The sequence below is a fragment of the Blennius ocellaris genome (genome assembly GCF_963422515.1).
Source record: "Blennius ocellaris genome assembly, chromosome: 1".
NCBI classification, from domain to species: domain Eukaryota; kingdom Metazoa; phylum Chordata; class Actinopteri; order Blenniiformes; family Blenniidae; genus Blennius; species Blennius ocellaris.
Window position 1 is genome coordinate 32,546,719 of NC_137650.1, and position 11,298 is coordinate 32,558,016.

The following is an 11,298-nucleotide window of genomic DNA, read 5'->3' on the forward strand; positions in this document are numbered from 1 at the left end:
GTGGAAACGGGTGGAAAAAATAGCAAACTTATCTGGAACACTGCTCAGGCGCGCCGCAGCCAAATTAAATAATTTCATTTTAATCGACGATTCCGTTGTTTCTTGATTTTCCCGGCAATAATAAACATTAAAAGTTTGAAAATACGGCAAGTTCTACATGATAATCATGCGCGAAACATTCCTATTTTTATGTTTTTATAGTGCATTTATGCAGTGAAATTAGATCAATAAGCACAGTATTTAATGTTTTTAAGGTGTATAAATGCAGTGCAATCAGTTACATACCTGTAGAGAAAGTAAGGCACATAAATGCAGTGACAACGCTTGTATAACTGTCGAGAAATATGGTATATATGCAGTGAAACAGGCTGTATGACTAGAGAAATGTATAAATGTGGTGCAATAAGTTGGATAAACGTGGTGAAGTAAGGTCTATAAATATTGTGAAATAGGTTTCGTAATTACAGAAATCAAGTGAATAAATGCAGTGAAATAAGGTCCATAAATACAGTGTAACAGGTTGTATAACTTGAGGAATAAGGTCTATAAATACAGTGAAATAGGTGTCTATAAATAGAGAAATAATGTCTATAAATACAGTGAAATAAGTTTCTATAACGAGAGAAATTAGGTCTATAAATACAGTGAAATAAGTTTCTATAGCTAGAGAAATAAGGTCTATAAATACAGTGAAATAAGTTTCTATAACTAGAGAAATAAGCTCTATAAACACAGTGAAATAGGTTTCTATAACTAGAGAAATTAGGTGTATAAATACAGTGAAATAGGTTTCTATAACTAGAGAAATTAGGTGTATAAATACAGTGAAATAGGTTTCTATAACTAGAGAAATTAGGTGTATAAATACAGTGAAATAGGTTTCTATAACTAGAGAAATAAGCTCTATAAACACAGTGAAATAGGTTTCTAAAACTAGAGAAATAAGCTCTATAAAGACAGTGAAATATGTTTCTATAACTAGAGAAATAAGGTCTATAAACACAGTGTAACAGGTTTCTATAACTATAGAAATAAGGTCTATAAATACAATGTAACAGGTTTCTATAACTAGAGAAATTAGGTCTATAACACAGTGAAACGGGCTGTATAACTGTATTGAAATGTATATATGTAGTGAAATAAGTTGCACAAATGCAGTGAAGTAACATCTATAAATAAAGTGAAATAGGTTGTATAACTAGAGAAATAATGTGTATAAACGCAGTGAATCGGTCCCTGTCGTGTGGATTAGCTGCAGGTTGCAGCGGTTAATCTCGCTGCCGCCTCCCCGGTGTTAGCTCCATGCTAGCGGGCAGCCGGCTCCCACTGAGCCGGGACACAGCGTCTCTGGAGCGGCAGAGCTCTGCTAACGTTCCCGGTGTGTACAGGAGAGAGGGGGCGGGGGGGGGGGGGGGGGGTGCAGCTCCGCCAGCCGCTAGCTCCACGCTAGCCGACCCCCCCACCGCCACCCCCCCGGCTCCCATCGAGCCGTGACACAGCGCCTCCGGAGCCGCAGAACTCCCCGAAATCTGTCCACCGGTGGGGCGGCAGCTCTGAACCCCGCCGCACACCCACCTGACAGCCACCCCGCGGCGCCACTGTGGAACGTCGGGGAGCGTCCCTCACGCAGAGCGGCCGGGCTCCGGTGACCGTTCTCCGGACTAAATGTGGGCAGTTTGTTTTGAAACGAAACGGGGTGGATAAAAAAAAAAAAAAAAAGGCGGCTGGCTGCGGAGCGGCTAACGTTAGCCCGGCGGCTAACCGGTGCAGCGCGGAGCCGTGACAGCTCCGTGTGGAGGTCTGACACGGACCCGAGGGGCAGGTCAGCGGCCTGCCGGGCACACCTGTCCACATGAAGCCCCCGCACAGGGGCGGACATTTACCCCAGGGGAGGGAGGGAGGGAGGGAGGGAGAGGGGAGAGGGAGGGGGGGGGGGGGGTATGTGCTGTATCATAGCGCCGGGGCAGGTTAGCTCCGGAGCTAGCCGCATCAACGCTCACCAGCAGAACGTGAAAGGCCGCCTCCTCCTCGTCGCGTAAGCCGCTCACAACGCTCCCTCGGCCGGCTGCATCCCACCCGGGGGTGACGCTTGGATACTTGGTTACCGTGAAAGGAGACAGTGGCGGGCACGGGTTTCCATCCTCCGCCCGCCTCTACCGCCTCTCCTGGAACTTCCTCTGCAGCGACTCACAATCCAGGGAGCAGCGGCGCTGTGCGGAGGTCCAGCCCCGGGCGGTGACGCTGCGATCCCCCGCCCCCTGCCGGTCCGTGAGGTCGGTCTGTCGGTCTTGTGGGGTCTGTCTGTCACTCTCGATCGTTTACCGAATGTATTAATTACATATATTAATTACGATGTTTGTTCATTGGTGTTTGTACTCAGTTTTATTTTTAAGTTTCATATCGTATATTTTCAGTTTTTCGTTATTGTTTTTGCTGTTTGATTTTTATTCATCATTATTGTGCTTGACCTTTGTTTGTGCATTTTTGTGTTTTTTCTTTCTGATAATTATTTTGTTTTGTTTCATCATACTTTAATTTCTACTTTGAGGTTTCGTTGATTTTTTTTTAAACTTTGCTTTTCTTGTTTTTTTGTTTGTGCATTTTGAGCAAAGTTTTATATGTGGGTTTTATTTGTTATGTTTTGCTTTTTTTTGTAATTTTCTTTTCCTCTCTGGATTTATTTTTTGTTTTGCAGGTAAATTTCTTCTTTATTTATTTGTCATGTGATTTTTTTTGTGTGTTTTGTTGCATTTTGACACACTTTTTAAAATGTATTTGTTTGCAATATTCACATTATTACTATTGGCAAGCACTATGTACTGTTTTTTGGGGGAGGGGTTGTTGTTGCCAATGTTAATATATTTACAAATGCATGTTATATGGTGAGGGAGTGATTTGTTTATTTATTTATGCTGTTGTTCTTGTTTTGTCCAATATATTAAATTAAACTATTTTATGATAATTTCAGGGATTTTTGATAAACAAACCTTGCGACCCCTTCGTGTTATTTGACCTGTGTCTCTCCTCTGTGTGTTTTCTTCAGTATGAGTCCTTCACTTTCCACATCTTCATCACGATGCCTTACTCAGAGGGCCGTGGTGCGTTCGGGGGCTTTTATCTGCTTCCTACAGACTCTCAGGAGTTCAGCTGAAGTTTATCTCTTTGTCTGTGGAGGAACATTTCATTTGCAGCTCCCTTCACAGATAGACTACACCTCAAACTGAGTCCAACAACAAACAAACATCAAACTGTAACCCAAACAACAACCATACAAGGGAGTATTCCAGAAAGCTGGTTTTGTGAAAACTCAGAGCATGTTAACCCTGAAATGAAGGAAACTCTGAATTTTCTAATGTTAAATGGCAGTTTCCTTTATAATATTGGTAAAGCAACAGTGTATTTCTTTTATTTAATAGCCTACATCAATTGAAATACTAAAATAAAAAATGAGGTACAATCAGAGCATATATACATTTTCATTCTGAAATATGTTTTGATATTTGTTCATTTTCAGCTGCTTCCAAGTTGTCTTCCTCTTCTTGGATTGCGCCGAAATGAAATTCTGATTTCCTGAATGTATTATTTCTACCTGTCGGCTGCGATCTTAAATTAAATGTTGGTGACTCGTGGTATCGGGACTCCATTGATGATGGCTTTTTTTTGTTTAATGCAATCGAAAACTATATGTCGAAGTCTCTGTAAGTCCTTCTCCTTTTGAGAGCCTGACTTAAAAACAACTTTCCAAATGAGTCTTGGGAGAGTTGAATTAATCTGGAGGAAAAGAAAAAAAACTTGTCGGAATAAGTGTGTTTCTTATTGTTTAATCACAAAATACACTCAGTCATATCTTCATGAAGTTCATTTGTACCTCAAGTGTGATCAATGGCTATCCTATTACTGTGCAGAAAAAAAAAGTCAAAATATAAAGAACACTTGTTTTTATACAGTTTCGGGACATTGTCTGCCCAGGGGTGACCTTATATATCCAGATGTGACCTCATATATCCAGGTATGATCCCAAATATCCAGGTGTGACCCCATATATCCAGGTCTGACCCCATATATCCAGGTGTGACCTCATATATCCAGGTGTGACCCCATATATCCAGGTGTGACCCCAAATATAGAGGTGTGACCTCATATATCCAGGTATGACCCCAAATATCCAGGTGTGACCCCATATATCCAGGTGTGACCCCATATATCCAGGTGTGACCCCACATATCCAGGTGTGACCCCACATATCCAGGTGTGACCCCATATATCCAGGTGTGACCCCACATATCCAGGTGTGACCCCACATATCCAGGTGTGACCCCATGTGTGACCCTCATGGTGTCTCCCTGTGATCCTATAGGTGAAGATGTGACCTTATTGCATTCAAGGGTGACCTCGCTTCAACCCCACTGAGTCCAGATGTGACTCCGTGAGTCCAGATGTGACCCGGCGTGACGCCCGGCTGCGTCTTTTATCTCTGCTGTCCCGACTCGCTGAGGTCCAGGTTGATTCCTGACAGCAGCTCTCCTCCACACGAGCGGCTCAGCAGCTCCTTCAGGGCCTCGTTCACGTCGTTGTTGAAGACGGTGGCGAAGCTGCAGTTGGGGTAACCTCCTCCTCCTCCTCCTCCTCCTCCTCCCCCACCACCTCCGTCTCCGTCCAGGGGGAAGGAGCTCATCACCTCCTGCACCCAGCGCAGCTCGTTGCTGAGCTCCACCCGCAGGGCGTCGTAGTGGCCCTGCCGCTCCCGGTAGCGCTCGCTGACGGCGGTGAGGTTCCCGCCGAACACCCGCATGTCGTCCTGCAGGCTCCTCTTCAGCGCCTCCACCTTCCTGAACTCGTAGCGGATCTGCGAGAGCTCGTGGCGCACCCCCTCGCTCTCCTCCTTGCACCACGCCTCCTTCTCGTTGTAGACGGACACCAGGGCGTCGATGTCCTCCTGCAGGGAGTCGTGCGCCGCCGCCAGGCCCGTGAAGGAGCTCTCCATCTGGTCGATGTCCTCCACCACCTGGGCGAAGCGCTCAAAGTTGACGTAGGTGTTGTTGGGCGGCATGCTGGAGTGGGACTTGATGGTGTACTCCCGGAGGCGCTTGGTCTTCAGCTGACGGCGCTCTCGCTTCTTCAGCTCCTGCGTTTTATTCTCGTCCTTGTGCTCGTTGGACTGAAGAACGACAGGAAGTTAGCAAGGACACAAAGGACACGTCTACAGGTCGGCTCCTCAAAGGTAGCGAGTTACTATCTCATGGCCACGGATTCAATCCTCTTGTTCCTTTATTATCTTACTCCAATGCGATATTATTATTATTGTATTTTTCTCTATGGCCACTCTGGGGCTCCAGGCTAAAGTAACAAGGATGTCAAAATAAAAACCGACAACAAAAAAACACCAATAGAGTGACGAGGAGACGCAATTCTTTCGCTCTTTGGTCTGCATTCGAGGTTCGGGCCAGACAAGATGGAGCGACCCGGACCAACGAACCCAAAGAACCGGTTCTTTGGGCGGTGCTCATTTAAGAACCGGCCCTGAACTAGCACCCTGTTGTAGCACCTCCGAAGAACCTCTCCGTCGCATCAAAGAAACAGAGAAGCAAAGGCTGCGATTGGTCCGTTCTACTGCAGTCAATACTCCTGGTTCCCAAACCAGTATTTTCAAATCTATATCGTTGATTTGGCTTTTGCTAGAATGGACCAAGTCGAAGAGCGTCTCATCGAAGAGGTATCTGAACCATTCATCCTCCAAAGACTATAAGGATCGTAAAAGATACAACTACTCTTGGCGGCAGATGGTCCAGAACATGGGTGTGAGTGTGGATGAATGTATGAAGAGGTGAAAGAATCAGCAGGATGAATATGTTGTCCACCGCTAACATATGGCAAGTCAGGGCAGGCAACCCGCTGAGAATTCAAATGATAGTACTTTTAAACAGCGACGAGTGAATAGAGCGCACTTATTAAGACGACACGTTTTATTGACATACTTGGAAACGAATACAAGTAGATGCTAAATTAGTTCCTTCTAGAAAAATCAATGTTTCCGGGCTGGTTAACTTGAAAACTCGCTACTCGTCATCTCCATCAAATCTCGTAGAACCACGCGAGAACAAACCAGAACTGACTTTATCTAATCGCCAAGCAAGTCTTGGCGATAGACGATTCTGAAAAGCATCTCAAATCACGGACGTCAAACGCCGCCGATCGGTTTGATTTGATGTCATTCGGATCTATTTTTCATCAGCAATAGGTGAAACCCACCTCCTGAGGGGGATTTCTGGAGCGCCACTGGCGGCTCCACACACGTTAAAGAGAGAGAAAAATCAAGAAATCCTCTCTTTAGATTATCTATTGAACATGAAAGACGTACAGTTCAGGGCTCGTTGTTAGTTTGTTCACGCCAACAAATTGGAGATTAGAACAGTTTATCAACTTGTTCTACAATTAGTTTTCCCCCTTCTGGGTCCGAGGAGGTGGGTGGCTCCCTGGCACCCTCTATTGGCCAGCAGGCCACTGAGTGCGTTGCTTCTGGCTAAGTGATGCTAATGCTAGCGTCCTGTTCTCACGGCACAATGACAAAGATCAAGATCAAAGTAGTTGTAAACATGCTTGCTCGTGTGGATATGTTGGGCTTTTCTATTTGCTCTGTTAAAAGTTTTTTTAATTAAAAAAAATAAATAAAAAGAGAAAAAAATTTAATAAATGACATTACAAAAAAAAAAAAAAAAAAAATAGAAAGTAGTTTACCTTGATCCACGGGTGGTTCAGAGCATCTTGAATGGTTAATCTTTTCCTGTGAGACACAAACGTGAACTCTTCATCATTATCATCATCGTCATCAACAACAACAAGCTTTAAAAGATGAGATTGAGCATCTTAACGTTAAAACTCCATCACAGTCCCCATAATATGAAAGCAATTAAAAAAAAAAAATAAAACATTGATTGTATCTTATGTTTTGATCTTTGATTAAATAATTGTCACAAAGATTTTTTTTTTTGTAGTAGTAGTATTTCAACACCAGATTTCCTGTCTTCTCGTTCTGGTGGGCGTGTCCTAACTCTGCAGCCACGTTAAATTGTTAAGCCCCGCCCATGACATGAAGTTGAAATTGGCAGTTGAAAAGTGTTTTCACTTGTTTAAACAAAGAGATAATCCTGACCACTATCCTATCACACATTTTAAATGGCTGGATGGACATGGCGTCTCTTAAAGGGTCTTTAATGTCTCTTTCTAGAGGTCCTCTTACTTCTTGTCCTTCTCCAGAAGCTGGCTGATGAACTTCTTGGCCTGTTCACTGGTGTGACAGAAGAACTCCTCGTCAAACTCGTAGTTTACGGCTGAGATGTTCCCCAGAGTGTCTTGTTTGCTTTCCCCGAGAAACGGTGAGGCGCCGCTCAGCCTGCAGAGGACACACCGAAAGGCCGATGAAACATTGGACTAGCGGGACTTAATCTGAAGACAGGAAGACAGAGGAATAATTGGACCTGTGGGACTCAGCCTGCAGACAGAAAGACAGAGGAGACATTGGACCTACAGGTAGACATTGGACCTACAGGGGGACATTGGCCTTGCAGAGGAAGCATTGGATTTGCAGGAGGACATTGGACCTAAAGGGGGACAGTCAACCTGCATGGGGACATTGGACCTACAGGAGGACATTGGAGTTGCAGGGAGACAATGGACCTACAGTGAGGACATTGGACCTAAAGGGGAACATTGGACCTACAGTGATGACATTGGACCGAAAGGGGTACATTGGACTTGCAGGAAGACATTGGGCCTTCAGGAGGACATTTTATGTAAAGGGGGACATTAGACCTGCAGGGGGACATTGGACTTGCGGGACCGGCTGGTCTGGGTGTGTGATGGTCTTACAGGATGTAGGTGATAACCCCGATGCTCCACATGTCTGCCTCCAGGCCCAGGGGCTCGTAGTTCACGATCTCCGGAGCTGAGAAGAAACCAGAGTCACACCCGACGTCCCGCGAAGGACTTAATCTGTGATTGTCAAAACGGGCGAAACCGTCTTACCGACAAACTCCGGAGTCCCGAAGATGTTTTTGAACTCGACCCCAGTTTCGATCTTGTGAGCGAGGCCGAAGTCGATCAGTTTGATTCTGGGCAGCGGAACATTTTTATCTAACAGCATGATGTTTTCAGGCTGCGGCGTAACACACACACACACACACACACACACACACACACACACACACACACACACACACACACACACACTTAAGTGAAACGTTTTAGCAAATGCTAATGGAGAAGACAGAGGCTCGTCTTGAAGACAGTCTGAGAGTGTATCTGTGTGTGTGTGGCTGTGTGTGTGTGTGTGTGTGTGTGTGTGTGTGTGTGTGTGTGTGTGTGTGTGTGTGTGTGTGTGTGTGTGTGTGTGTCTCGGGACTGACCTTCAGGTCAAAGTGCGCCATCTTGCGAGCGTGCAAGTAGTTCACGCCCTCCAGGATCTGCTTGATGAACTGAGTGGCCTCCTCCTCGCTCAGAGACTCCTTCTGGGCCAGGAAGTCAAACAGCTCACCCCCAGACACCCTGTAACACACACACACACACACACACACACACACACACACACACACACACACACACACACACACACACACACACACACACACACAAGCGTTTAACTCTGGTATAGTCACGGTTCCTGCCGCTCGGTCCCGTCCCCAGTATGAACTCACAGCTCCAGAATGAGGACCACGTCGGTCCGGTTCTCGTACACGTCGTGCAACGTCACGATGTTGGGGTGCTGGGTCTGCCGCAGGATGGTCACCTCGCGCTCGATCTCCTCGCGCCGCACGCCGCGGGAGCTCGCCATGCTCTGGCGCTTCTTGATGAACTTGGCGGCGAAGTCCCGGCCCGTCGTCTTCTCCCGGCACTGTTTCACGATGGCAAACTGGCCGCTGAAACGGACCAACACAGATCTTGAAACCCCCGTCCTGAGGTCCTGACCTCCAGAACTGTGTGGCTGACCTGAAGGGGTCATGCACCTTGTATCGAAAGCTGAATTATCTTCCAGGCAAACAGAAAGTGTCACATGATGACTGACGTTTGAAGCAGGAAGTGCCGGCAGAGACAGATAGCAAAAATAAAACCTCCAATTAATTCTGAAAACGTGGCACCAAATACGTCTTTATTGTGCTGCGGAGTGTTCACGCTTCCGGTAACTGTCTGATTTACATCAAAAATGCATCGAGATTAAGGAAAACCAAAAGTCCATATTCTCCTGGGACTTGGTAGTTTTATTTTGACAGTCACAGTAGTAACAGTCCCAACGTCCATATGAATGTCTGTGAACTTTGTTTTCTGTGTGTGTGTGTGTGTGTGTGTGTGTGTGTGTGTGTGTGTGTGTGTGTGTGTGGTTTCATTACAAAAAACCACCAACAGCACCATCTGGTGGCTCAAAATGCTCACTACATAGTTTTCAGTGTTGTGACATTTCCATGGAAACAGTCATCGTTTTCCAACTTTTCCGACACAAAACAAGCAAACAAAAAAACAACAACAATGTTTTCAGTTGAAACTTTGTGGCCTCGGCCGGTGTGTGTGTGTGTGTGTGTGTGTGTGCAGCTTCTGAGTCGGTGCGTAAGCAAACACTGGACGAGCCGCCCGCCTGCACCCGGCGGCGGCGGCTAAACTTAGACTCGTCCTTTTGAAAACATCCACAGCTGTCTGCGCCCGACACCGACCAGACTCTTCTCATAACAGGAACGACTGACTGAACGGGGCTGGCGGCCACTGCAGCGACTCCACGTTCCGCTGCGCTCAAACACCATTTAATGTGTGTATTTTCTAAAATACACACATACAAAAAATAAAAGCATTTCCCTTCGTATACAAGTCGGGAAGTGAATTTTATTTGGTATGTTTTCCTGCTTGAAATATAGTCCCAAAAATGTTTTTTTATTGTTTTGGGTTGTTTTTTTTATCTTGGATGTACAAATAATCCAGAATAGATTCAACAACTGACACCAAAGGGGTTAAAATAACTGATATTTAGATTTGATGTGAATTAGTCCCTTCTTCAAAGTGATTCTGACCTGTTAACCAGTAACTACTGATCATGTGCAGAACAGCTATTTCATTCAGCTGTTTTCATAAAGTTCCTGTTTGGGAAGCCATTTCCAAAACTTTTCGGTTTTCAGTGGCTCCAACTACACTCAAAGAATTCATTCAGCCACTTTTGTTGGTTTAATGTATTTCAACTACACGACAAATCTCCATCCAACTGAGTTCAGTAACATAAACACCTTTCTTTTATGTCATGAAATTAAATCAAACTGAGGATTCAGGCAAATGTGGCTCATAGAATTGACCTAAATTACTTGAATAAAAAAAAAAAAAAAAATGTTGTTTCATAAAGAGACCCTGATTTCAATCTTAAATCCACTCTAAAACACTTCATATTTAGTGAGTTCACGGGAATAAAGGCTGAAAACATGCAGCTCACCTTCCCAACTCCTCCCCGATTTCATAGAAATCCTCCACTTTCTGCTGCTTGAATAAATCCATGTCTGCTTGTGCTTCGTCTGTCTGGAGTCACGGTGAAGCTGCGTGGACCTGGAATCACACACATTTACATCGTTTTACACTCAAACGCCATCATGGTGAAGTGTGTGTGTGTGTGTGTGTGTGTGTGTGTGTATAATGACATTTGTGTTTGTTTTAAAGTGTATTATTTTGTTCTTCACGAATCTAGAGTACTTTTCTTTTAACAACCAATCAGATTATGTCGTGAAACTTTGTAACAATATTTAAAATAAACAAATAAATAAATAAATAAATAAAAACTGGATTGTGGTTTAAGTTTAAGGTTAAATTCTAAACACACACACGCACACACACAATAAAATTGACTCTAGAAAGTATCTCACCGTGTCAGAAGCCCTCCATGTCCGCCCTGCAGCCCCCCTGCAGCCCCCGCACCGTGCGCGCGCGCGCGCTCCTCCGGCCGCTGCGCACTGCTCTCCACCGGAGGAGGCAGGAGAGTAATCTGACTACCGCGGAGCCTCCTATGGGTCTCTTGCATGACCTCACTGGCCTCGACCCTCGCCGAGATACTATCCAGTTTCTGCGCACGTTCTAAACCTTACACAGACTCAACAATGACGTTTTATATTTATGACGTTATGCCCTTCTTGCTTGTGGCGTCCATTGGAATGAACGTGACAAAAAAAAGTACTATTAAAAACCATGGCTTACCAAATAGGTTTTATTTTCCACTTTATTTTTTATTCTAGAAAAGGAGTCCGAATCTACGGAGCCCCTCTGGTGACATTGGTGAAAAAT

At 45.0% G+C, this 11,298-nt stretch overlaps 2 protein-coding genes across 2 annotated transcripts in view; both read right to left on the reverse strand.

Moving 5' to 3' along the window:
* The window catches only part of herc1 (HECT and RLD domain containing E3 ubiquitin protein ligase family member 1), a 60,473-nt gene extending 58,305 nt beyond the window's left edge, over positions 1-2,168 (reverse strand). Inside the window, 1 exon segment of the mRNA XM_080500080.1 lies at positions 2,001-2,168. The gene's annotated coding sequence lies outside the window, so the exon portion shown is untranslated.
* Positions 2,169-3,805: 1,637 nt separating this feature from the next.
* Positions 3,806-10,984, reverse strand: dapk2a (death-associated protein kinase 2a). Its single transcript, XM_080499726.1, has 9 exons — positions 10,884-10,984; positions 10,460-10,569; positions 8,691-8,912; positions 8,403-8,541; positions 8,023-8,152; positions 7,867-7,942; positions 7,238-7,390; positions 6,736-6,781; positions 3,806-5,158 (listed from the first exon to the last, which is right to left on the reverse strand). Exons 2-9 carry the CDS (start codon positions 10,519-10,521, stop codon positions 4,469-4,471), a joined length of 1,518 nt encoding a protein of 505 aa, XP_080355852.1. The 5' UTR covers positions 10,522-10,569; positions 10,884-10,984; the 3' UTR covers positions 3,806-4,468.
* Positions 10,985-11,298: the final 314 nt, after the last annotated feature.

Coding starts and splice junctions, on each gene's coding strand:
- dapk2a (XM_080499726.1), bottom strand. CDS start 10,521: ATGGATTTATTCAAGCAGCAGAAAGTGGAGGATTTCTATGAAATCGGG. Junction 8,153..8,402: donor TGGCGCACTTTGACCTGAAG/GTCAGTCCCGAG, acceptor GTTACGCCGCAG/CCTGAAAACATCATGCTGTT. Junction 7,943..8,022: donor CGGGACTCCGGAGTTTGTCG/GTAAGACGGTTT, acceptor GTTTCTTCTCAG/CTCCGGAGATCGTGAACTAC.